Source organism: Oratosquilla oratoria, chromosome 2 (genome assembly GCF_046742065.1).
Source record: "Oratosquilla oratoria isolate Oo_2021 chromosome 2, ASM4674206v1, whole genome shotgun sequence".
In the NCBI taxonomy this organism is placed as follows: Eukaryota; Metazoa; Arthropoda; class Malacostraca; order Stomatopoda; family Squillidae; genus Oratosquilla; species Oratosquilla oratoria.
In genome coordinates, this window is record NC_134778.1 from 59,748,161 (window position 1) to 59,775,712 (window position 27,552).

The 27,552-nt window shown below is 39.8% G+C and overlaps 1 protein-coding gene across 1 annotated transcript in view; it reads left to right on the top strand.

Moving 5' to 3' along the window:
- Nucleotides 1-195: 195 nt before the first annotated feature.
- dlt (codanin-1 like protein dlt) overlaps nt 196-27,552 on the top strand; it is a 36,783-nt gene continuing 9,426 nt past the window's right edge. The window contains exons 1-11 of the mRNA XM_076209064.1: nt 196-370; nt 2,788-2,870; nt 3,627-3,798; nt 7,378-8,706; nt 9,684-9,876; nt 12,884-13,135; nt 15,536-15,693; nt 15,928-16,112; nt 18,244-18,674; nt 24,861-24,997; nt 26,423-26,581. Coding sequence (XP_076065179.1) covers nt 290-370; nt 2,788-2,870; nt 3,627-3,798; nt 7,378-8,706; nt 9,684-9,876; nt 12,884-13,135; nt 15,536-15,693; nt 15,928-16,112; nt 18,244-18,674; nt 24,861-24,997; nt 26,423-26,581 — 3,180 coding nt within the window. The 5' untranslated portion in view covers nt 196-289. The remainder of the gene's footprint in view (nt 371-2,787; nt 2,871-3,626; nt 3,799-7,377; nt 8,707-9,683; nt 9,877-12,883; nt 13,136-15,535; nt 15,694-15,927; nt 16,113-18,243; nt 18,675-24,860; nt 24,998-26,422; nt 26,582-27,552) is intronic.

Consider the following 27,552-nt stretch of genomic DNA (forward strand, 5'->3'; position numbering starts at 1 on the left):
ACTGAAATCAAACAGACTTATAAGATGCGTAATATACAACAACTACTAACTGGTTTATGTATAGAAATTAAACGTAAATTTCAAATTTGTTCATTACTTCTCATTTTCTAAATTTAGTTTTTGCTTACGACAATAGATGGCAGTACTATCAAACATACACATGATGTACTGTACTTACGTTACTTTAGCATCAGTTTTCGAGAGCATGATGTAAACATTGCGCTACAAATGGGTCACTTGTTTGATTGCCAGAGAATCTTGGATAAATGAAATCAGCAGGACTTCAAGTATGGCAGCAGTGATAAACCTACTCACAGAAGGAGTTATCTCACCATGTGACATTATGTCTTGGCTGGATGGGAGAAATGTGGTAAGGGATGAGTAGTCTAAGATAGAAGATGATGCTAACAGTCTGACATTCACGGATCAGCTGTGAAATAAAATTTGAATTGTTACTTGGTTTACTTACTTGTTTGGTTTACTAGGCGATATCTTGAGGCCCTTCCACACAATTGTGGTGGTCCAGCGCTGCATACCGTTTATCCATACATGTATTTGGGGAAAAAAGTAATTCGGGAAACTCATGACATAAGCATACAATCATCAATGCAGTAATGTATGCTATTCAGCATAAATTTATGTGATTTTGATGCTGTAATTTTTTTTAGTAGGCTGTATGTAGGTGGCATAAGTGTAGGGTAATATAGCTTTCATAGGCAAGAGAAGGATAGTGTGAAATGCATAGGTATATTGAGTTATCCATAGCACAGATATGTGTGGTCAAATAAACAGGCCTGTGGAAGCAACACTCAAGATTAGGGAATTTGAAAAAATACAGTTGATGAACAATGATCAATTATTCAAAAAAATAAATAATTTGTCCCAGGTCTCCTTTAAGTTATTTATGGCTCCCAGGTAACTGGCAACAGCCAAAGGATTGGTCTATTGGACCACAACTCATTCAGGAAAAACATATGTTGTGTGGGTAAGGCTAAAGTAGGGCAGTGCAAGATGTATTTTCCTAATTATATTTACCTAATTGTAGTATACTAGAAAGGAGCAGTACTTGTTGGGTCTTATCTCTTATTCTTTAATTTTCTAAAATACCTAGACTCAAATTCATGTACAGTTCCAACTTAATCTATATCTTTGATTTCTAATTATATTTAGATAACTCATGTATTGTTTGAGCCTTGGCTATATCATCTTCTAAGCTATTCCACATATTTATACATCCACATGGAAAACTATTTCTTCAAATCCTTTTGAAATGTGGTCTTTGTTAATTTACTTCCATGACCTCTCTTCAATGTGTTCTTTATCTTATGTAGTGATTCCATCAGGGATAGTTTGTTTCCATAGCCAGTCAGTCTGTATTGGTATTCTACCATTTTCTCTCTGGTACATTAAAAAAGAAATAAGATATAATCTGTAGCTTGTTATAACTTTGAGTAGTATGCTATGTTATAGTTTAGTTGTATCGAGTTGATCATGCATTTTATGATGGGATAGATATGTGGAATTGAGTGCTCTTGCATAGGACTATGTGCCTATCATTTTCATGTACTGCTCTTTGGGGAGGATTTTGGTTTGTGTATGCAGGGATTCCATTGAAGTGGTTATAATGCATCCAGTTGTTATTCTTAATGCGTTGTTTTGTGTAGCTCATGTCAGAAGGATTCAACAAGAAAGCACCTCCAGAAACAATGGCAGCATTTTATAAATTTCTTAGACATATGCTATCAAAAAATATCTTAGAGACATTTATCCACAACAACAACAACAGGCCACCAAGTTTAGCTTGTAGATAGTGCAAAGTAACCCAAAATAACCAAGTTTCTGGGATCAAAAGACCAGTAGGATCCCCTAAGAAGCAATACTCTCACCAATGCCATTCAACCTCCTCACAAAGATCTCTCAGCACCAAAACACTCACCTATGCAGAAAACTTGACAATTATAACATAGTAACTACAAAATGATGGCTAAAAACACCCAAGATTACTTAAACTAGAACATTGGTTTAAGAATAGTGTACTGGAAGCCTCACCTTAGATCAGTCAGTCAATCCATTATTCAAGATCCTGCTTGCAGTATACATACTGCTACCAGCAGGGAAGAAATGCCATGTTGTTGTCTTGGGATTTTTAGTGTTGGACATTGTAGAATGAGGTACTCTGCGTCTAATGTAGATATTTGTATTTTTTTTTCTCTGTATGGATAATGAGTATTTCTGCTGTGATATATGGCAGGGATTTAATTTCCCTTGTTGGAGAAGGGTTTATTGTTATGAGCCTACTTTTGTGGTGAGTTTTGTCCACACTGATAGTGGTGAATGAGGGTTGTATGTTTCACAGTGGTAGTTTGCTTTCCTGTATAAGTGCTGTGTATATGTTGAAATTGTTGCAGCTCTGTTTATTTGTAATGTATTTGAAGTCTGTTTTTTGTTGGCATGTAGGTTTTTTGCAGCAGATCAGATTTCTTTTGTACAAATCTGGAATGTGTATTGAAGATTTTAAAGTTTAGTTAGTACTTGTAACTAGAAATTTAAAGGAAAGATTACTTTGTGGGATTGTGTTTACAAATTCATATAAATTACAATAGTATGTCAACCCCATTTTTTCATAGATAAAAATGGCTTTGGTTAATGTGTAGGTATATGAGAACTTTATGCAAGGTGAAAGTAATTATGTTTTTCCATTTTATGATCTTTGAGTATATAAATAAGCATTGTCATTGTAAAGGTCTTTCTTTGATATGGCTATTTTTTCTATTTTTCTTCCTACAGCCAAACATACACTCTGACATGGATGCATTTAGAGTCGAATTCATCCCGGTCTTCCTCAACTTTTTGCGGGACCAAACTAGTGGGTAAGGCAAATATTTTACAGTAACTAACTGTGTATTCATTTATGGGAACATAATATTTTGCCACAGCTTGGTTTTGAATAATGAGTAAAACATGCACAATTCACAAACCATACAAAACAGAAACCAAAATTCACCATATAATACATCATATAGAACTGATAGGTACATAGTTCTATTTTAGAACCTTCAGCCCCTCACCCATCTCATTACATTACACATGCACAACCAGCAGAATGTAACAAAAAATAGCTGCATACAACACACACATATAGAACAACCTACCACCTGTATCACACAAATATGTATTCACATCTGGATCACAAAACACAATCTTCAAGACAAACCAAGCTCAATGCTTCACTGGACCACCACCACCTAACCCCAATATCAGTCTCACAGAAACTTAAGAACTGGCATTGGCTTAATCTCTGGATGGGATCCAAAATTTCATCATCACTTTCAACTACCCAGTATTTTTCCTCCATTTTTTGTCACATAATGAGAGCTGACAGCCGGTGACTGTGCCTATGCTCATCCTCCTAACACCTGGTGATAAAAAAACAGATTCACAATAATGCAAAACAAACAACAGTCTAAGCTTTCTTCTCAGTGAGAATCTATGGAAGAGCACAAGGAATGTTGCTGACTGCTGTAGGGTTGTGGTTTTCTGGTCAGTGAAACTCAAGGCAATTAAGAAGATGTATTGATTTATTTCAGTATGATGAATTTTCATAATTTTTCTTGTTTGGTTATTAGCTTCCTTCAGACTGGTATGCAGACTGGATTGACTCCAAACAAGGCTTCAAGTTCTGGCAGTGTCTGCAAGTATGTATCTCCCAGCAAACACAAAGTGAACCGCACATCCAAGTCAAGAAAAGCTCTACCTTCCCGTGCAAAAACTCTTCATTTTACTGATTCGTCTACCCAGGTATTTGTTTTAAATCTTTAGTAACCTTGATTTTTATTCTTGTCACATAATATTTTGAATTGTTTTCACATTTGGAATCATCACTGCCATTCCACATCATCAACTACTGCCTTTAGGTGAACTGTAAGAGTACAGAATTTGATTTTTTTACAGTGTGTGTGTGTGTGTGTGTATGTATGTATTTACCTAGCTGTATCTTGCAGGAAGGGGAGCTATGCTCGTGGTGTCCTGTCTCTGTATTTTGCCGTGTCTAATTTGCTTTTAAATTCGTGTATTGTTTTTGCACACACTATTGTTTCATCTAGTATGTTCCATACATCCACCACTCTGTGGGGAAAGCTGTTCTTTTTCAGGTCTCTTCTATAACTGCCCTTTTTGAGCTTCCTTCCATGTCCTCTTGTGCGTCTCTCATTCCAGTTTAGAAAGTCGTCTCAATCAAGGACATCTATACCTCTCATAATTCTGTAGATGGTCAACAAGTCACCTCTTTCTCTCCTTTGTTCCAGAGTTGGTAATTCTAGTTTTGACAATCTGTCTTCATATGACAGTTTTGATAGTGTTGGGGCCATCTTCATAGTTGCTCTCTGGATTCTCTCAATTTTCCTTATATTCTTTTTAGTACTGGGTGACCATAGTGTTGCTGCATACTCCAATTTTGGCCTTATCAGTGTAACTAGTATTTTCTTTACCATTTCTTCATCCAGTTATTATTGATCTTAGCAAGTTATAGGTTTCACCAACAATTTTGTTTATCAATTTGTCAGGGGACATATCCTTTGTGATGATTACGGCTGGGTCTTTTTCAGATCCCACTTTCTTTACTTCCTTTGCACCAATTTTATATTGTTCAAATATCCTTTTTTACTTTTTCCAAATTCCATTATGCTACATTTCTTAATGTTGAAGTCCACTTCCCACCTCTGACTCCATTCCCAAACCATGTTCAGATCTCTCAGCAGTGAATCACAGTCCGCTTCAGTACTCACTTTAACAGTTTTGCATCATCTGTAAAGAAACTCATGTAACATTCTACATCCTCATCCATGTCATTCACATAAATAGCAAACATTATGAAAGCCAATACTGATCCTTGTGGAACTCCACTAATCACCTCTTCTCAAGTAGACCTCTTATCTTGAAGCACTACTCTCATTTTTCTTCCATGCAAAAAGTCCTCCAACCATTTTAATAGTTTACCTTGCATCCCTCCTATGGTTTCCAGTTTTCATAATAGTTTTTTGTGTGGGACTTTGTCAAAAGCTTTTTGTAGATTTAGGAAAGCACAGTTAGTCCATCTGTCCCTTTCCTGTAATATATCTAGTAGTCTTGAGTATAATCAGATCATATTTGTGGCACATGATCTTACCTGTCTAAATCCGAATTGTCTCAGATTTAGTATATTGTTCTCCAGATGTTTTATCCATCTATTTTTTTTTTTATAACTTTTTCACAATTTTTGGCTACCGTGCTTGTAAGGGAAGCTGGTCTATAATTTGGTGGGTATTTCTTGTTTTCTCTTTTATATATTCATACATTATCAGCATTTTTCCAGTCTTCTGGTATTTTTCCTTCTTTTGAGTGAGCAACTTACAATGTTATATATTTTGTCTATTAGTTCTTCTTTACATTCTTTTAATATCCAGTTTGTGATTCCATGCGGGCCATGTGATTTCCTGACATCAAGGTTCATTATTTGGTCCATTATTTCTCTCTGTGTTACTGTTATTTCCCTTATAGGGGGGATTTCACTTCTCTCCCTTCATCCCGGTTGTACATTTTCTCTAGTGAAAACCAACTTGAAGTGTTTGATCATGACCTCAGCCATTTCTGTATCTTCAGTGTATTCCCTATTCCCTTAGTGCAATTTCACCATTTCCTTTTTATTTTTTAGTTTACCATTCACATATCTAGAATAGTTTTGGCTGATCCTTACATTTTTCTATTATGTCTTTTTCATAGTTTCTTTTTTCTTCCCTGTATATTTTTGCATATTCATTCCTTTGATTAATATATATTAAGTGAAGCAGTTTTGCTGTGGATGTCCTGTGTCTTGCTTCATTGCTTCTGACCCAGGGCAGTGGGCAGGATACAGGGATGACCCATCATCCATGAGGAGCTAACATGAGAGTGAGGAAAAGTAGTGGATGGAAATGAAATGGGTGGGAGTGGGTATATGCCTTTTGACTTTGGCTGCCTCTCTTGTAAGGTGGAAAAACTCCTTGGTATATAGATAGAGTGGAGAATGGTTGTATATGGATGATGCTGTGATGCATGGAAGGGAATGGGTGATGGGGGGTTAGGAAGTGATTATGTGTGAATGATATTTTGACGCAGCCTGAAGGGATTTCTCCCCATCTTCTCTTTCTCCATAAGGGGACAGAGGGTGGGTTGCTCATTAAATGAAGTGGCCTTGCTATGGATGTGCTGTGTCCTCCTGTAAGGGGAAAAAAGCCTTTAGTATATATATATATATGTATGTATGTAGATTGAGAGAAGCGAGTAAATGCCTTGGTGGATTAAAGAGTGTAATGAGGAATAGACATTTGGGAATGGATGCTAAGAGGAGACTGTATGAAGAAGTGATTGTGCCAACAGCATTGTATGGGGCAGAAACATGGAACATAAGAGAAGAAGAGAGAAGGAGTTTGAATGTGTTTGAGATGAGGTGTCTGAGAAGTATGATGGGGGTTACTAGGCTAGATAGAGTGAGAAATGAGGAGGTGAGGAGGAGAACAGGGGTGGAAAAGGAGCTGGGAGATAGGGTTGATGAAAGAATATTAGGATGGTTTGGACACATGGAAAGAATGAGTGAAGAAAGACTAGTAAAAGAGGTGTGGAAGGCAGATGTGGAGGGAGTGAAGATGAGGGGACGTCCTAGGATGAGGTGGATGGATGGGGTGAAGGGGGCTTTGGGGAAGAGGGGAATGTCTGTTGAGGAAGGACGGGAGAGGACAGAAGACGGGTGAATGGAGAATGGTTGTATATGGATGATGTTGTGATTGCATGAGGTGGAATGGGCGGGTGGATGGGGGGTGAGGTAGTATGTGTGAGCAAAATTTGACGCAGCCTGAAGGGATTTCTCCCCGTCCTCTCATTTTATGCAATGGGGGGACGGAGAGGGGGGGGGGTCGCCGATTTAATGAAGCGGCCTTGCTGTGGATGTGCTTTGTCTTGCGACACTGCTTCTGACCCAGGGCAGTGGACAAGGTGCAGGGATGACCCGTCATTCAGGAGGTACTAAGATAAGAGGAAGGGTGGAGGGGTGTGGAGTGTATTCAGGGATGGAATGGGTGGGAATGATTTTATGCCTTTTTCTTTTTGGCTACCCCCCTTGTAAGGGGGAAAAAGCCCTGGTATATGTATGTATGTATGCATGCATGCATATAAATAGACTTTTACATTCAATTTCTTCACAACTTTAGCATCTCCAAGAAAATTTTCATGGAAAGGGATAACAAATGTCCTTTAGCTATTCTGACTCTTAGGCTCTTCATTTTCTACCTTATAGATTTTTTTTTTTTTTTTTTTTTTTTTTTTTTTTTGTATGTCTCTTCTAACATTATACATTTCTTTTCACAGGATTTAGCGAACCGGTCCAAGTGTGATCAACCTTCTGAGCTTGATGCATTGTTGCAAGATGGCAGTGATTCTCTCTCCATTCAGATTAAGCGAAACCAGAGACAAGTACCAGATTCTGCACCAGTTGTGAAGGGCAATAAGAAGCAGTCTACTCGAATAGCTACCTCGACACCAAAGCATGTTAACTTCTTTACAAGTCCACCAAATTCTTTCCCTGCATATGACAGGACTGGCAGTGGAGGCAAATACCGCCAACCAGAATCCTCAATTAGTAATCGTTCCTTTGAGGTAAAACACAGTGAACAGCGTTTGTGCCTAGGTGACTACATAACACCTGAGGTAAAAAAGGGCAAGAAGAAAAATCAGGGTGTTGGTATCTTAAAAGTTGGGTCATCACATAGAGAACAGTCAAAACTTGACCAGAATAAAGGTTGTGGCATTTTAGATATTTGTGATGAGGAAGCTTTTCCATCAATGGCATCTTCGGCTTCCCAAGCAAAACAGCCAAAGCGTCGCATCAATCCTACTCGTATTTTATCTCATGCACCACCCACCGTCACGCCCTCACCTTTCAACCAAGAGACGCCAGGTGTCTTTGGGGTCCCTTTAGAATTGTCCAAACCTCTTAGTCCTTTCCTCTCAAGTCAGGAGAAGGAAAACCGAACACTGGAGGAAGAACGTGAACTGTTGAAGATGGAGAGACAAAAACAGCAAGAATCTCTGGGTTTACAACCTTCAAACAAAATAGGCCGTGAATCACCTTCAAAATTAGCCACACCAAAAAAGAATACAGACAGAGTAGGTGGGCTGGTTGGGGAGTTGACTGAGCCCTCACCCTTTTATGTTACGTCCAAAGACATGCTTGACTGCCTCGTAGAAACTTATGCCATGCTCATTATCTGCAACATGGTCCCAAATGTCATGGCTGAATTGTATTACATTCTTCAGCTTTTGACACTGAGAGTGCCTTATGAATCTGCTGATGTTCTTAAGAACAATACACAAGAGTTCTCATGTATAGACTCTCACCACAATGCTATTTATTTTTCATGCCATGTTCTGGAAGCAATTGTAGAACTTTTAAAGTTGTTAGACAAAGGAACTTTGCGATTGCTTGCAGAGAATCCTCGCATTCAAACCTTCACCCCACAGCTTCGAAAGGATCTGCAGGAGTGGGTAGACAAAGCTGTTCCCCAGGAAGTTCAGAATGCTGCCCCCCAGTCCCCTATTGGGAGTGTGTCATTTCAGTCTGAGACAGACAACAAAAATAATTTCCCTTCAGCTGCCCACTTTCACATCTTCAGGAAACAACGGGATTCTTTGTATGAGGTAGGTAATGTATATTTTTTTGAGTATTAGTGGGAGTAGATTTTATACCTTTGTTTTTGGCTTCCTCTCTTGTAAGGGGGAAATAGCCATTGTTATTGTTATATGTATGTGTGTATTGTTGACAAGGTAAATTCTCATCTTTGACCAGTAATGGGTATGTGCTAGAGGTAGTCCTGCTAAATGGATGACAGAACTGTTTTCCAGCTGCCCATTTTCAGAACCTGTCAGTTCAGTCACCTCCTCCTAGAGATGCATGACTCTTGGTCTGCAAAGTAGTCCCAACTTCAACTTTTTAAGAACCACATTCAGCTATGCTTCCACAATATGGTTTCCAATATTTAGTAAAACAAAGAAACACCCAACAATAAAGCAAAACTCCCCCAGTAGAACAACTGCACATAGAAACCAAAATCCTCCTCATAAAATGTCACATGAAAACGACTGGTACACAATTCTATGCAAGAACACTCGACCCTACTCACCCAACCCATTACATCACACAAGTGCAGCCAACTGAATTTAAAAAAGAAAAAATTACACCCACAGCATACTACTCAAACATCTACAACAACCTACCTGTACCACACAACACATTCACTAAAGAAGCATTACAAAACTGACTTCCAAACACCCAACTCCATTAAACCCTTCTAGAGAAACAAGAATCACACTAGTATGACCATATTCAGGTTAATATCCAGCGGTAAAACAATATTTGCACAAATTAGGCCTGGCCATAGAAACAAACTGCCTCAGACACTAAACATCTTATCTTGCACTACCCCACCCAATGTATATCCAGACAACACAATATTTTTACCATGAGTAACTTGTGGGCCAGTTGGGTGGTTGTTGCTGGTTACCTGGGAAACATGAGTCATCTGCAAGAAAGATCTAAGCTAATGATTGATTGAAAGACTGCCAGTGTAATGATAATAATTGTGTAGTGTTATTCTACTATATTCTATTGCTTGCAGATAATTCGGTTATGGGAGACACGTCATATGAATCCAGGGTGGTCATTCCAGCAAACCTTGGGGCCTAGGGTAAGACACATTCTATCTTTAAGCTCCGAGCCAACGAACTACATTCATTTCTCCAGACTCTTCATAGCACAGCTTATCACAATGTGTAAGAATGCAGGGCGCCCACAACCTGATGACACAGGAGGTAAGTTGGTAACACATGTTTATTGTATTTTGGTATTGTAACTTCTTAACATATTTCTATTTGTTCCTCATTACAGAACTTAAATATGTGCAGAGTAGAAATGGGACTCAAGGTATTGAGATTGTTGTAGGACATGTTATAAAGATATTAAGACATGGAAGAGCCACACTAATATTCATCTAGTGAGGTCACCGCTTGACTCTTGACAACAAAGAATCGACCTTGAAACTAATATTATATGCTGTCACACCTGCCATATTTGATGATTTTAGAATATAAAATACAGGGAATTGCATATTTCACAAGTGATGTGAATTGTGTGTTTAGAAATTTAAAATTGTCAGCGCTGTTGTGACCTTTGCCTTCAGCAAGTGAGTTATATAGGTTTAGCTGGAGATAACAAGGAAGATAAACTAGAAACTTAATGTATTTGGAATAGTTTCAAGTAGAGGATTCAGACAACAGAAAGCAAAGCTAATCATAGGATACAAGCACTACCCTTGACCCAAGCAGCATGGCAGGAGACAGAGATAACCCTTCATCCATAAAGTGCTAAGATGGAAAGTGTATATGGGTGTTAGTTTTGTATGATTTGGGTGTTCTTGAAGAAGTCTGGAAGGCTGAGGTGGACGGAGTGAACATGAGTGGGTGACTGAGGATGAGATGAATGGATGGAGTGAAAGGGGTGTTGAGCAAGACGGGGGATGTCTGTTTATGAAGGGAGAAGGCAGAAGATAGGGGTGAGTGGAGAATAATTGTGTATGGATGATACTGTAATGCAAAGAAAGTAGTGGATAGGGGATAAGGGTCGGGGAGTTAGGGGGTGGTTATGTGTGAGTGATATTTTGATGCATCCTGTAGGGATTTCTCCCTGTCTTCTGATCTTCTGTAAGAGGGGACAGAGAGGGGGCATCGCTGATTAAATGAAACAACCTTGCTGTGGATGAGCTGTCTTGCTGCATTGTTTCTGACCCAGGACAATGGGCGAGATGCAGGGATGACCCATCATCCATGAGGAGCCAAGATGAGAGGGAAGGAGGGGTAGTGAATGGGAGTGGAATTATGCCTTTTGACTTTGGCTACCTCCCTTGTAAGGGGGGAAAAGCCCTTGGTATATGTATGTATGATTTGGGTGTGTGGTTTGATTCAGAATAGATTTGAACAGGGGGAATTTTGAATGGATAAAAGGATGATACAGCACAAAAGGATATTCTTATTGTCTGCTCTGTAAATTTTTTCTTTTGGCACAGTTTGTGAGCTTTCTGTTTTTTCTATGGATAGGAACTAAGCCATGTCAGAGTTTTCTAAGTGATTTTCTATTTCTGTAATAGGGCCATTTTGGTTTGTACTAGTTTTAAGGGTGTTATTGTGTGTGGGTTTAATTTTTTCTGTAAATTCAACAGTAATATTTATTGGAAAGTTGTCAGAGGTAAGTAAGATTATTTTCATTGCCTGTGGATAGAGTGAGGCTAAGCTCTTAGATATCAGGGAATGGTGCTTGTTGTTTGCATTGGGGAGGTTGTTGTGGGGATTTCACTGGAGTTTATTATGTTCAGGTTGGGGAATGGGTCTCAGACTTTTGTCTTGATGCTCAGCTTATGTATGTAGCCATGTGGGGTGATGTGTGTTTAGGTGTCTGCCTATTATTAATTCATTGAGTGATTGAAGTTCAGAGGTGTATCCTTGGGGTGTTGGTGTGATTGGTGGTATATAGATGTTTATAATGTATTTTGTTTTCTTTAGTTATGTTTATACTGTTGGTATCTGTGAATGGTTCCTTAGTTTTTTTCATTCTATTGGAGAATGGTAATTTTCTATGCATAAATCCACCTTCGTATTGTGTTCAATTTAGTTGTTGAATATTCTGTGAAGGCTGTAGAAGGAGTTTGCAATAAGTGTCAAGTGTTCTGCAGTTGTTCATTTTTATTGTTGCATATGAGTCCTTATGATAAATCTGTTCCATATAACGTTTACTCCTGAATATCTTTTAATGTCAATTCTTGCTTAATGTAATGATATTGCTAATTGTTGCCATGAGGTTCATTGACAGAAAACTTGCAGCCTCACAGCAGGTCCTTGGGCATTTTCATAGACCCCTTTGTGGAGAATCATTGGACTCCTGTCTGTCTTGTTTTAGTTTGGGTCTATTTAATTTTTGCTGACATATGGTAGTAGGAGGGTAACCGTCACTAGCTGTCAGTATTCCTCAGTTGGAAAGGTGGAGGAAATACAGTTAACCCCTTCGATACAATGACGCCTACGTAGGCGTCATGAGGAGCAAGTGGGTACGTGAGGATGCCGATGTCAGTGTCTTGATTATATATATTGTAGTTGTACCTGCGTGACCCCCATACTCTGTAAACTGGCTTCATCATATTTTCTATGGTTATCAAAATTCACAGGTGAAAGAGAATGAGCAATATACAGCGGTAACTTTATTTTTTTATAATGCGAGTATTATGACGCAACATCACACGTCTGGCAGCTAATGCTGCCCGCGAGATTTTGGCCCGGAGTGAAGGGGTTAAAGTTGATAGCAATCTTTGGACATTGTTTGGAGACTGAGGGCTGGCTCTTTCCTGTATCTCCAGATAGAGGTGAGATTGTTGGTGGGTTTAAATGCTGGGTTGCAGGGAATTGATTGCTCTGATATCTGTCCCACAGGACCTCCACTTATGTATATCTGTTATTGGTTTTTGCTAAAAGTAATACATTAGGGAAGTTAGTTACTCATAATGAAATGTTTGCACATGAAAGCATTTCTTGGTGACCTAAATTTCTTACTCTGTTAGTTCCTGCTAAAGGTGATACAGTAGAGATGTTGGCAACTCTAATAATGAAATATTTGCCCATGAATTTATTTCTTGATTTCTTAGACTTCATTGTCCTCCTCCTCCATTGTGATAATCACATCATATTTCCCCCTTAGTAGAATAATTGGAATGTTCAGTCCCAGATCCTTTTTCATTGTTTCCTCATACATTGTGTGTGCATATATCTATTTCAGATTATGGTTTCCTTAGTACACTACAGAAACTTCAGCCAGAGAAGTATAAACGTCTGTATGAGAGATTAGTTACACCTTCCAGACTAGGGGATCCTTGTCCTCTCCCAACGTTTCCAGGGCCGCAGGAGTTTTTCCGTGACTTCATTCAAGCTGCTGATGATTTTTGTTTTAAACAGCATCTGAAGAATTCACTTACAGCTCGGATTATTGAACTAAGTTGTCAAGAGTTTTCATTAAGTGGAGAGAAAGGAGGTGAGATTCTTTATGTACATTACATAGATATTTTGGAAAGAGTTTTCTTTTAAAAACTTATAAAGTAGACCATGGTTAAGTTGACACAATTGGGGATTAAGCTGTACTGACATATAGAAAGTGATTATTTACTGCCGTCGTAATATCTCAGATTGAATATATATATATGTATGTGTATGTGTATATATATGCAAAGTAGACCACTTGGAAAAAGAAACTAACGAAGCAGAGCGCTTTCGTATATTACATCTTCAGTGCAAAAAGTACATAGTAATAGAAATGCATAGATTATATAAACATGGAAAAAGGAACAAGGACAGTTTTGAATACGGGTAGCGGACAATTACCCCCTGGAAGGCGGAAGGTCAATGTCAATACACCAATGATGGTGGGGTGACATCAGGTCACAGTCGCAAGGGTCAATGCGTCCACTAATGATGGTAGGGCGACATTAGGTCACAGTCGCAGGGTTACATTTTACCTGATATTATTTTGCTTATTTCTTGACAGATAAAATGATCAAGTTTATATAAGCCTACACAAGGGCTTATATAAACTTGATAATTTTATCTGTCAAGAAATAAGCAAAATAATATCAGGTAAAATGTAACCCTGCGACTGTGACCTAATGTCGCCCTACCATCATTAGTGGACGCATTGACCCTTGCAACTGTGACCTAATGTCACCCCACCATCATTGGTGTATTGACATTGACCTTCCGCCTTCCAGGGGGTAATTGTCCGCTACCCGTATTCAAAACTGTCCTTGTTCCTTTTTCCATGTATATATAATCTATGCATATCTATTACTATGTACCTTTTGCACTGAAGATGTAATATACGAAAGCACTCTGCTTCGTTAGTTTCTTTTTCCAAGTGGTCTACTTTGCATAAGTGAACACACGTACCCATGTTCTTATTAGCATATATATATATATATATATATATATATATGTATATAATCATAATTGAAATAGATATACATACATGTACCAATGGCTATTTCCCCCTTATCAGGGAGGTAGCCAAAAAACAAAGGCATGAAATCCACTCCCAGCCATCCCATCCCCACATACTCCCCTCCCATTTACCTCCCTTCTAATCTTGGGTCCTCGTGGATGACTAGTCATCCCTGCATCTTGCTCACTGCCCTGGGTCAGAAGCAGTGTAGCAAGACACAGCACATCCACAGCAAGGCCGCTTCATTTAATCAGCGACTCCCCCCCCCTCCATCCCCTCATGCAGAAAAAGAGAAGACTGGGAGGTATATCAAAATATTCACACATTCTCCCACACCCTCCTGTCCCCCACCCATTCCCATGTATCACAGAATTGTCTATACACAACCATTCTCCATTCACCCCTATCTTCTGTCTTCTCTCTTCCTTCCTCAACAGATATTCCCCTCTTTCCCAGTGCCCCATTCATCTCATTCATCCATCTCATCCTTGATCATCCCCTCATGTTCATTCATTCTTTCCATGTGTCCAAACCATCCCAACACTTTCATCAACCCTATCTCCCAACTCCCTTTCCACCTCCGCTCTCCTCCTCACCTCCTCATTCCTCACTCCTATCATACTTCCCAGGCGCCTCATCTCAAACACATTCAAACTCCTCTCTTATGTTCCATGTTTCTGTCCCATACAAAAGATTAATTGCTAAATTTCAGAACAGGTACATGTATGTTTGTATATATTTAACTAATTTGATTAACTTTATTCCCCTTGAAGTGGGGTGGGGAGAATGTTACCACCATGTTTCAATGTGTGTCAGGTGTCTAAATGGTGCTGAGTGAGGGGCCTAGAGATCCCCCTCTGTATTTTTCTCCTGCGAAGAATCAGGACATAATTGTGTATGAGAAGAGGACTACAACCAGAACCTGAGTAATTGGGTCATTGAATGTACATGATGGGTTATGGGTGATAGCAAAATGGAAGAGACTGGTAGTATATTTGCACGAAGGAAGATGGATATTGAGTATAATAAAACTGAAAGGTGAACTAAACATTGGAAGCTTGGTAGGTAGGGTGTCAGGAGAGGTGAGAGGGTAAGGGAAGGAAATAGTGGCACTGTTGGTAAGTTATGAGGTGGATAAGTACATGGCAGAATGTAGAGGACCCCAACTTGGACCCTAAAAATTGGGAAGGAGTGAGAGAGATTATCAAGTAATCATTTTGTCACACAAGATCTCTTGTAGGAGACCCATGGTGATGATGAGTATGATGAAATTTGAGGATGTTTCCCTTCCATGCCTTACCATCTAGCAGGTAATGGTGTATAAGTAGAAAGAAAAATAATGTCTTTAGCTTCAAAACCTGAGCCTGAGTGTTTGTTGGATACTCATGTATTTGATATAGAAGTATCTAATATTTTGTTGTATCTTTGTTCCTGTTTCAGATCATATTAAGTATATGATTAAGGAAGAGCTACAGCCTGTGATATTAGAACTTAGGGTATTAGCAAAGTTTTTAGGATTTCTGGAGTTTATGCCATACCAAACCACTGAACACCTTCAAGAAGCGGTTATAGCAACACAGCTTGCAATTAGAAATAAGGTATTGAGTTTGTTTTATTTTCTGTTTTATTTTACTTATTTTATTTTATTTTGTTTTATTTTGTCTGTCATAATTGGAATAGCAAGTATTCCAGTTTGGGGTTATTTCTGTAGTCCACTATTCTTACAAGTGTTTATTGATATATTGGATTTCAGCATTAAGAGTTTTACTTATTTCTGGTTGTTTCAATAGTTCATTGTGTAATATGTGTTGATAGAGTGTATATTGTTTCAGGTTTATCCTGCCATTGATTTGCCAGAAGCAATTCGTAATGGAGCGTCAAATGGGGGCTTGGTGGTGGTAGTGCCTTGGATTGTAGAGTTTCTTGGCATGGTAGACCAAGTGGCACTGCACACTGTTTACTTCTTAACAGTCATTAGAGTCCTCATATTCATCTACAGGCTTCTGTATATTACCAGGTATGTTTGCTTCCAAAAATACATAATGCACATGGAGTTGGTGGGAGAGTGTGGAGAGACATGGAAAGTAAGCCAATTGATGTTTGCTGATGAAAGCCATTCTAAGGGGGGACTGAAGCAATTGCTGACAATTGAAAAGGTATGTGAGAGAAGAATTGAGAGTAAATGTGGGCAAAAGTAAAGTGAAGAGATGTACAAGAAGCGATGGTGGCAGTTTTGGTGTGGCTCGTCTTTAGAAAAATAAATTAGTTGTTGCTTGCATATTTGCAGACCATGAGCTTTATGTCTCCAGTGTTTTCTGGACAGCCAGATTGAGTTTCCCTGGATGGGACATTTGAATTATTGAATGAGAACCTTTGAATTTATGCTGTGTGCCATTGTTAAAATACCATGCATTTCATGTTTAGTTTTTCTTGTAATTTAAGTGTAGTTGGGAAGGCTTCTGGGAGGATCTTGATTGAGAGGATTAGGAGAGGAACAGAGGGAGTAATTGGTGAGGAACAGTGTGGATTTAGGACGGGTAGAGGTTGTGTAGATCAGATCTTTGTGGTAAGACAAATATGTGAGAAAGCTATAGGAAAGGGGAAGGATGTTTTTTGGGCTTTTATGGATCTGGAAAAGGCTTACGATAGGGTAGACAGAAAGGCACTGTGGGAGGTTATGCAGATATATGGGATAGGAGGAAAGCTTCTAGGAGCTGTCAAGAGTTTTTATGAGAGTAGTAGAGCTTGTGTCAGGATTAGAAATGGAGAGAGTGAGTGGTTCGAGGTAAAGGTGGGACTTCGTCAAGGATGCGTTATGTCGCCCTGGCTGTTCAACTTATACATGGATGGGGTAGTGCAAGAGGTAAATGCAAGGGTAGTTGGTCAGGGATTGGAGATGGTTAAAGAAAATGGAGAAAAGTGGGAGGTGCGCCAGCTGTTGTTTGCTGACAACACTGCGCTTGTGGCAGGATCGGAGGAGGGACTGAGGAAGTTGGTGACAGAGTTTGGGAGAGTATGTGATAGAAGAAAGCTAAAGATAAATGTGGGTAAAAGTAAGGTGATGGGATGTACAAGGGGTGAAAGTGGCAGTAGACTGGAAGTGAGCATTAAGGGAGAGTGACTGGAGGAAGTGGATAGTTTTAGATACTTGGGTGCAATGTGGCAGAAAAAGGTGGAGTGAAGGTGGAGGTAGAATGTAGGTTGAGAGAAGCGAGTAAATGTCTTGGTGGTTTGAAGAGTGTAATGAGGAATAGACATTTGGGAATGGATGCTAAGAGGAGACTGTATGAAGGAGTGATTGTGCCAACAGCACTGTATGGGGCAGAAACATGGAACATAAGAGAGAAGGAGTTTGAATGTGTTTGAAATGAGGTGTCTGAGAAGTATGATGGGGGTTACTAGGCTAGATAGAGTGAGAAATGAGGAGGTGAGGAGAAGAACGGGGGTGGAAAGGGAGTTGGGAGATAGGGTTGATGAAAGAGTATTAGGATGGTTTGGACACATGGAAAGAATGAGTGAAGAAAGATTAGTAAGAAAGGTGTGGAAGGCAGATGTGGAGGGAGTGAAGATGAGGGGACGTCCTAGGATGAGGTGGATGGATGGAGTGAAGGGGGCTTTGGGGAAGAGGGGAATGTCTGTTGAGGAAGGATGGGAGAGGACAGAAGACAGGGGTGAATGGAGAATGGTTGTATATGGATGATGTTGTGATGCATGAGGTGGAATGGGTGGGGGGATGGGGGTGAGGTAGTATGTGTGAGCAAAATTTGACGCAGCCCGAAGGGATTTCTCCCCGTCTTCTCCTTTTATGCATTGGGGGACAGAGAGGGGGGGGGTCGCCGATTTAATGAAGTGGCCTTGCTGTGGATGTGCTGTGTCTGGCGACACTGCTTCTGACCCAGGGCAGTGGACAAGGTGCAGGGATGACCCGTCATCCAGGAGGTGCTAAGATAAGAGGGAGGGTGGAGGGGAGTGGAGTGTATTCAGGGATGGAATGGGTGGGAATGATTTTATGCCTTTTCCTTTTTGGCTACCTACCTTGTAAGGGGGAAAGAGCCTTGGTATATGTATGTATGTAATTTATTTGATGAATGTTTCCAAACATAGTTATGGAATATCTAATTCAGAAATTTTTACCTTTCGTCTTGCAGATTATCACATAACAGTTGTGGTAAAAAAGGCTGTGGTGAGGTGCACAAATACTCACCATCTCCTCAAACCAGCCTATTGTTAAAACTAACACTCGGTTGGCTTTTTGACCACAAAAACTTCCCAGATGGTTTGTTCTTTGCTGATGAGGCAGAGATTGAGGTGGACCAAAATGAATACAATGCTACCATTGATGTAGTACACAAGAATTACAGTCAGCTCTGCTGTGACTGTGTAAAACAACTGTTTTATAAATATAAAATTCTAGATATTTCATTTGATTCTCAACTGAAGATGATAACACCCTCGAAATCTCAGTCAACAACCCCTTCCAAGAACAGATTATCTACGCCTTGCAAGTCAATGGTTTCCACACCCTCAAATTACAGCATTGCACCCATTCTCACCACACCTTCCAAATTTTCTAGTCAAGGTAATGTTTTCTCAATTTAAGTTTAAACTTTTCGTAATGTTAGGAAGTTACCCCATACTGGGGTATTGATTGAATATTATTGTGTAGTATTAATTGCACAGTAGCATGTAGCCAGTGTTTTAAGGACTGTTTTGGGGTGCCTTATGGATTAGAGCCAGAGAAAATCTCTTACTCCTAGAGGAATGATGCTACTATTTTTGTGTGTGACTATCCCTCCATTATGCTAATCCCTCTTAAAACTGTTCTGTACCACTTCTATGAATATATATATTCCTTTCTGCCTCAGTCCCCTGTGGTAGGGAGAAGACCACTGAGTTTTCCATGTGGGTAAAGACAGCTAAAGTGGGACTGAGTGATGGGACGAGGTATCCTGCTTTGTAAAGTTATTCTATGAGAAGTCAAGGCATAAGAGTGTCTGGGAGGAGATTTCCAACCAGAACCTTAAGGTTTGGGTCATTGTGTAGGTGTGATACAGATAAGAGTAAAAGGGAAGAAATAGGCAGTATGTTTGTGAGAAGGAAGATGGATATGTTGGTATTAAGTAAAACTAAGTGGAAAGGAAGGGGTGATCTTGAGTTTGGGAGTATAGTGGGGAGGGTGCCAGGAGTAAGGAGGGGGAGAGGGAGGAAAGGGGTGGCTCTGCTTTTAAGTGATGAGATAGGAAATTATGTGGTGGAGTGGAAGGAAGTATCTTCAAGGTTTATGTGGATGAAGGTGAAACTGGGATGGGGGATGTGGGTCTTTGTAAGTGCATATAGGCCTGGTAGTGAGAAAAGTGTAGAGGAAAGGGAGGTAAAAATCATAGTGTTGATGGTGGAAATGTGATTAGAGAGTTGATGATAGTTAACACAGTGTTTAAGAAAAAAGTCAAGCATAAGTACACATGGGAAAGGGTGATGGATGGAAGGGTGGTTGGTAAGGCATTAATGGACAATGTAGCAATATCCAAAGGAAGGATAGGAAGAGTTTGGGGTGTTGATGGGAAAAGTATGGTAGGGGTTACAAGGTTGGATAGAGTGAAAAATGAAGGAATGTGTAATATCTTAACCCGTTGTGTACGACCGACGTAATATTACGTCACCTAAAAGGTTACCGCTGTGACGATCGACGTAATGATCCGTCGCGTAAGTGGCTTTCATTTGTTGCTATGTAACTTTTGAAATACCCGCCCCCTGAGCTTCTACCGGGTGTCACGTGATAGAGGAGTGATGGATCTTCCCAGGGAAGGAGCCTGATTGAGTTGCCAGTTTCCTAAACTGGTTCAATTTTACGGTAAACATGGAGGATGTATTTTCCGCGCCTCAGAATAAAAAGCCGAACGAGCGACGATTGACGTAATAATCCGTCACGTTTTAAAATACGAAATTAGCAAGAGTTATGACTTGTTTGGGTAAAATATGAATAGTATGGCACATTGGCATGTGTTATACCCACGCACAGTGTCTGCGCGCGCACCCCGACCACCCACGGCGCGACCCACGCACCCTCACCAGTTGACCCCTGACCTCTATTTTGTGCGTACTCGCTCGACCCCATTAGCGAAAATGCCGCGGAAATCACGTGCTATTTTGGACACATCAGCCAAAATTCGGGCTGTTTTAGATGAAAGTGCCCTACTAAGTGACAGTGACACTAGTGGTTCTGGTGATAGTGATTCTGTGGACGATAATTACCGACCCACCGCGCACGCACAGACATTGTTCAGGGAAGAAATGGAGGAGGATGCATCCTTGTTCCCTGGCATCCACACTATAGAAATGTTTTAGTGTGTAAATGAGTTGATTTAGTCCATAAACAGAATTTTTTTTTCACCTACCCCGTCGTCTCATAGGTTGCTCCCTACCACCAAAATACGCCAAGGTGACTTGTCTATTGATGTTTTTCTTACTATTTAGACCCAAATGAGTTGATTTAGCCCATAAACAGAGAAAAAAAAATTTTCACCTACCCCGTCGTCTCTGGCGTGACATTTTATTTTACCGCGATCGGCCGCAACGGGTTAAACAATTATTTTAGCTCAGTATTCGTAAACAAAACACCTCAAAGTGAACTCCAAACTGAAACCTCTGAAAAGTCTAGGGTAAACTTACTCACCACGGTAAATATAACAAAAGAAAAAATTAAAAGGTGTATAGAGACACTCAAAGTTAATAAAACACCAGGGCCTGACGGTTGGCATCCAAGAATCTTAAAGGAAATGAAAAATGAGATTGTTGTTCCATTAGAAATTATTTTCAAGAAATCCATCATATCCGGAGATGTCCCAAGAGAATGGAAGCTAGCTAACGTTACTCCCATATTCAAAAAAGGTGACAAAAAGAAACCAAATAACTATAGGCCTATAAGTTGGACTTCAATTGTAGGAAACATAATGGAAACTATCATCAGAGATGCTATCGAACATCATTTAGAAAGTAACTGTTTGATAAATGATAGCCAGCATGGTTTCAGACGGAAACGTTCTTGCGTGACTAACTTACTCGAATTCTACAACACAGTTATCTCGAATTATGACAAAAGAAACAATATAGATTTAATATATCTAGACTTTGCAAAAGCTTTTGATACCGTCCCACACGAAAGACTACTTACTAAATTAGCTTCACACAGAATAAGTGGTAGCCTATTAAGTTGGACTAGTAATTGGTTGAATGATCGAAAACAGAGAGTTGTTTTAAATGGAAAAACTTCTAGATGGAAAAATGTTACAAGTGGAGTTCCTCAGGGTTCCGTTCTTGGGCCACTTCTATTCATAGTATATATAAATGATATAGACCATGGACTAAAATCTACTGTTTCCAAATTTGCTGATGATACAAAACTGTGCGGAATGACAAATGATCACTTAAATCAATTTGATATTCAAGAAGATTTAGAGAAAATTACAGCAATGGTCTAGAAAGTGGCTAATGAAATTTAACACAAGTAAATGCAAGGTAATACACATAGGTAAAAATAACAGTAAGTACGATTACAAGTTATTTGGAAATTCGTTAACAAAAGTGGATAGTGAAAAATATCTCGGCGTAATTATCAGTAACGATCTCAAATCATTCAAGCAGTGTATTTCAGCCTCTGAGAAAGCAAATAATATTCTAGGACTGATTACACGATCTTTTGATTTCAAAAGTCCATCACTCGTTAACAAGCTATATAAATCGTTAGTTCGTCCACATTTGGAGTACAGACGCTCCTCAACTTACGTTTTAGTTACATTCCGAACGGCTGAACGTAAGTTGAAAATGAACGTAAGTTGTTACTGTACTATACATCCATAAATTCTATTACCGTATCTTACAAAACACCCCTAAATCATTAATTATACACATAACATTGTAAAATAATAACATTAATTTCAAATAAATTAAATTCAAGCAACATAAATTGAGATGGTGGAGGAGGAGGGGAGGAGGATGAGGCAAGGCACTTTCAGTCTGTCGTTTGTGCAATGTAAACAATGGACGCAGTGTCATGCGTAAGTATCGTTTGAACTACGGAGAGCGCGCTAAACTAAAAAATTCACTCAAATTTTTATTTACAATTTTTTTTTTACAGTCACTTCAAACATAAAATCGAAAAAACGTAAAACGAATGAACGTAAGTAGAGGAGCGTCTGTGTGCTGTTTCCATATGGTCACCGAATCTCATTAAAGACATTGACAGACTGGAAAAAGTACAACGGCGAGCCACAAAACTGATTCCAATTATCAAAAATAAATCATACAAAAATCGACTAAAACATATGAATCTGTTTTCCCTAAAAAAGCGTGGACTCAGAGGTGACTTGATATAGGTCTTTAAAATTCTAAAGGGAATTGACAACATCAAAAGTGACAAAATTTTCACATTGAATGAGAATCAGACAAGAAACAATGGTCTCAAACTGTCCAGAAATAGATTCAATTCGGAAGTAGGCAGAAACAACTTTGCCAACTGTGTAGTTAATGAATGGAATAAACTTCCTGCACAGGTAGTGCAATGTAGTTCAGTTCGAAGCTTTAAAAATCATTTAGATAAACACCTAAGCAAGATACTGTAATGATTATAATTTATTTCATATTATTTGTTTTTGTTTTGTTATAATTTGTCTGTTTTGATTTTCATTTATTATTAGTTATATGTGAATTCATTATTATTTACTATTTACCTGTTTGTTTATTATCTAACCATACCTATGCATTTATTTATGTATTTTATTTGTTATTTACATTATTATAGTTATTATTTATTAAGGTGATGAGATGTACAAGGGGTGAAAGTGGCAGTAGACTGGAAGTGAACATTAAGGGAGAGCGACTGGAGGAAGTGGATAGTTTTAGATACTTGGGTGCAAGTGTAGCAGGAAAAGGTGGAGTGAAGGTGGAGGTAGAATGTAGATTGAGAGAAGCGAGTAAATGCCTTGGTGGTAAGAGTGTAATGAGGAATAGACATTTGGGAATGGATGCGAAGAGGAGACTGTATGAAGGAGTGATTGTGCCAACAGCACTGTATGGGGCAGAAACATGGAACATAAGAGAAGAAGAGAGAAGGAGTTTGAATGTGTTCGAGATGAGGTGTCTGAGAAGTATGGTGGGGGTTACTAGGCTGGATAGAGTGAGAAATGAGGAGGTGAGGAGGAGAACAGGGGTGGAAAAGGAGCTGGGAGATAGGGTTGATGAAAGAATATTAGGATGGTTTGGACACATGGAAAGAATGAGTGAAGAAAGACTAGTAAAAGAGGTATGGAAGGCAGATGTGGAGGGAGTGAACATGAGGGGACGTCCTAGGATGAGGTGGATGGATGGAGTGAAGGGGGCTTTGGGGAAGAGGGGAATGTCTGTTGAGGAAGGAAGGGAGAGGACGGAAGACAGAGGTGAGTGGAGAATGGTTGTATATGGATGATGTTGTGACTGCATGAGGAGGAATGGGCGGGGGGGTGGGGGGTGGGGTAGTATGTGTGAGTAAATTTTGACGCAGCCCGAAGGGATTTCTCCCCGTCCTCGCCTTATATGCAAAGGGGGACGGAGAGGGGGGGTCGCCGATTAAATGAAGCGGCCTTGCTGTGGATGTGCTGTGTCTTGCGACACTGCTTCTGACCCAGGGCGGTGGGCAGGGTGCAGGGATGACCCGTCATCCAGGAGGTGCTCAGATGAGAGGAAGGGTGGGAGGGGTGTGGAGGGTATTTAGGGATGAAATGGGTGGGAGTGTTTTTATGCCTTTCCCTTTTTGGCTACCTCCCTTGGAAGGGGGAAAAAGCCTTGGTATATGTATGTATGTATGTATTATTATTATGTTTTTTTCGCATCCAACCTAGATATGGACCAAAAGGTTTCCTGTCGGCATGCTCCGCCTTTGTAATCCTTTGTAGGAAAGTGGGGGTGGAAAAGAAGAAGGCAGATTGAGCTGATGAAAGAGTATTGGGATGGTCTGGGCACATGGAAAGAACAAGTGAAGAAAGATTAGCAAAAGAGATGTGGAAGCCAGAGGTGAATGGAGTGAACTTGAGGAGATGACTGAGGATAAGATAGATGGATGGGGTGAAAATGGAGTTGAGCAAGAGGGGGATGTCTGTTGAGCAAAGAAGGGAAAAGGCAGGAGATAGGGTTGAGTGGAGTGTATGGATAATACTTTGATGTATCATGAAGGGATTTTCTCCCTGTCTTCTCCTTTCTGTGTTGAGCAAAGAAGGGAGGGGGTTGGGGATTGTGGTGGGGGGGGTGGAGCAGTTGTGTTTGGAAGATATTATGAGACAGCCCAAAGGGATTTCTCTCTGTCTTCTCTATTTTACCCATGAGGGGGCAGAGAGGAGTGGGGAGCACCAAATAAATGAAGTTGCCTTGCTGTGGATGTACTGTGTCTTGCTGCATTGCTTCTGACCCAAGCAGTGGGTGGGAGTGGGAGCATGCCTTTGACTTGACTACCTCTCTTATAAAGGAGAAGCCCATAGTATATAGATAGATAGGAGGTGAAGAATGAGTGGGTGATGAATCTCTACAGAACTTATTGAGTGATATTTTTGAGGAATGTGCTGTTGGAGTGGCCCTGCTTGAATGAAAATCAGTCAGGATATGGGCAGTTTTGTTTTGTTTTGTTTTCTGAGACAAGTCTCCATCAGTTATAAGGGGGGAAAAGGGCTTTTGGTATACTTTGCACCTATTTCATACACTTATTTGTTTCCATTTAATAAAATCATGTTATTGGTAACAGAATTGCAGACGCCAAGCAAATGTGGGAGCTACTTTTACCCAGATACTCCAGTCAATAGCCCAGCACCTGTACATAACAGTGAGGAAGATCCAGAGACCACAGTCAGGTTAGACTGCATCGACTTTGTGGACTTTCAGGTAATTATATCTTAATTTTCTCATTTCTCCTATGATGAGATAGTTCTTGAATTGATGTCTTTTCTAATAACAATTTATTTGTACTATAGATAATAAAGGAGTGGGAGAAAATAGGTACCCTGAGGTTTGTGTGGAGAATGAAAGGGCATCAGTGGAACCAATGAAAAAAATGTATGGTTTGACCTCTGTATAGGAGTGAGGCCTGGCTTATGAATGAAAGAAAAAAAAATCACATAGGAGCAGCGGAATTGAGATGCTTGAGAGCATCAGGATCAGTGGATAGGCTGAGGTACAGATAGGATTGAGAGAAAGAATAGAATGTGCCAACCTATAATGGTTTGATTATGTTGTGAGAGTAGCTATTCTTGAAGAATTCATGAATCAATGTTGCCAGGAGTGAGAGTAATGGGTAGACCAAAGAAGACGTAGGTGGATGGGGTAAAAAACCATAAGACCTTGAACTTGTGAAAAGGTTTATGGTTGATAGAGTGAGTTGGAAAAGAATGTATAGACTAAGGCAGTGACTTGTTCTGTGAAAGGAATGAAATGGGAAAGAACTTGTAGTGTTGCTGGAGAAAACTGAGGTGTATTTTTCACATGGTTTAGCAAGGAGCGAAGTGAAAAGGGATGAGGGTATTTCACTTCCATACCAAGCCACCTTACTTTGTAAATGACAATATATGAGTTAAAAAAAAAGATAAATTTAATTCATGCTTGCTTATTTTGAAATTGCTACATTGCTTCTGACCCAGAGTAGTGGGCATGATACAGGAATGACCTGTCATCCATGAGGAGCTAAGATGAAAGGGAGGAAAGTGTGGTGAATAGAAGTAAAATGGGTGGGAGTGAGTACATGCCTTTTGACCTGGCTACCTCTCTTGTAAAGGGGAAAAAGTCCTTGGTATATAGATATATTTTGAAAATACCATAAAAGCCTTGCTATATGATTGACTGATGCGCCATTGTTGCAGTCAGAATGCTACAAGCCTACAACTACCATTGGTTTGGTAATTACATTTCTTTCATTTTGGTGGTGTGTGTAACAAACAGAAAGTTCCAAGACATTCAAATTCAATTTAATGACCAATCATGTTGTTTCCAGTCATCTGATCATCTGACCTTCAACTTCTGTCTTGAATAGGTTTAGGCTTTTCTTTTCTGCCTCCTCAAACAATCTCCCAACACCAGATCCTGAAAATAAAGCCAAAGCACTCACATATGCAGATGATGTGAAGAAAACAAGGGTTGATGATGGGAGTGGAACGGGTGGGAGTGGATGCATACCTTGAGTGGCAGCCTCCCTTATAAGGGAGAAGGAGCCCTTTGTATGAAGATAGATGATCAAGAGTTGTTATGAATGATTTATTATCCCACTTGTATAATTTTGTAACATTGTAGCTTATTGGTAAATTTATTTGGTTACAGATGATAAGTCTTTGTTGCCCCTATGTATGTGAGTTGAAGAATTTACTTTGTGACTATGCTATTGGCATTGCATCCAAGGGTACAAATAGCTTCAGAAAGATCACTCCTCTGACAGCAAGTGAGAAGACTAACACATCTCAGTCAGAAAAACAAATTCAGGTATGTAGCAATTGCACCTCCTCTTTCATTCCCCTGATCCATCTGTACCAAGACAACAACATAGTATCTCTTCTATGAGTGACTTGTTGGCTGATGTGGTGGCTGTTGCAAGTTACCCGGGATCCATGGGTCCCTATAAAAGACATGAGGTAATGGATTGATTAACTATAGAATATGATTCACAAAAAGTAAATACATAAATAAATGTTCCTGTTAGCTTACACTATTCTTGCACAAATTTAGTTTATGAGTGTATTGCTATTGTTTGTGAAATGTTATTGTAAATGGGAGCAAATTTTGACGCAGCCCAAAGGGATTTCTCCCCGTCTTCTCCTTTATGCATGGGGGGACAGAGAGGGGGGGTCACCGATTTAATGAAGCGGCCTTGCTGTGGATGTGCTGTGTCTTGCGACACTGCTTCTGACCCAGGGCAGTGGACAAGGTGCAGAGATGACCCGTCATCCAGGAGGTGCTAAGATAAGAGGGAGGGTGGAGGGGTGCGGAGTGTATTCAGGGATGAAATGGGTGGGAATGATTTTATGTCTTTTCCTTTTCGGCTACCTCCCTTGTAACAACATTTCGAAAGTGAATATTACTTTTCTTTCAGGGATGGAATGGGTGGGAATGATTTTATACCTTTTCCTTTTTGGCTACCTCCCTTGTATATGTATGTACACCCACTCCTCGGTTAACGACAACTCAGAGTAACGACGGGCTTTATGACATTCGTTTAACGTAAATCTCCCAAAGATACGACGTCATGTACGATAAGTTGGCTGAGGCAAATTTGTATGATGTTATAAATGAACTTGTATGGTGGATATCACCTGTGAGGTAAAGTGTTCTGAAGCTTAGGTCTACATTACCATCCTGCAAGCTGAAAAAACTACCTGGGGTACAGTATATACCGGTAGTGGTAAATTTTTAGTTTCGACCAAGGGCGTAATATAGCAATAAAAAATTGATTATTA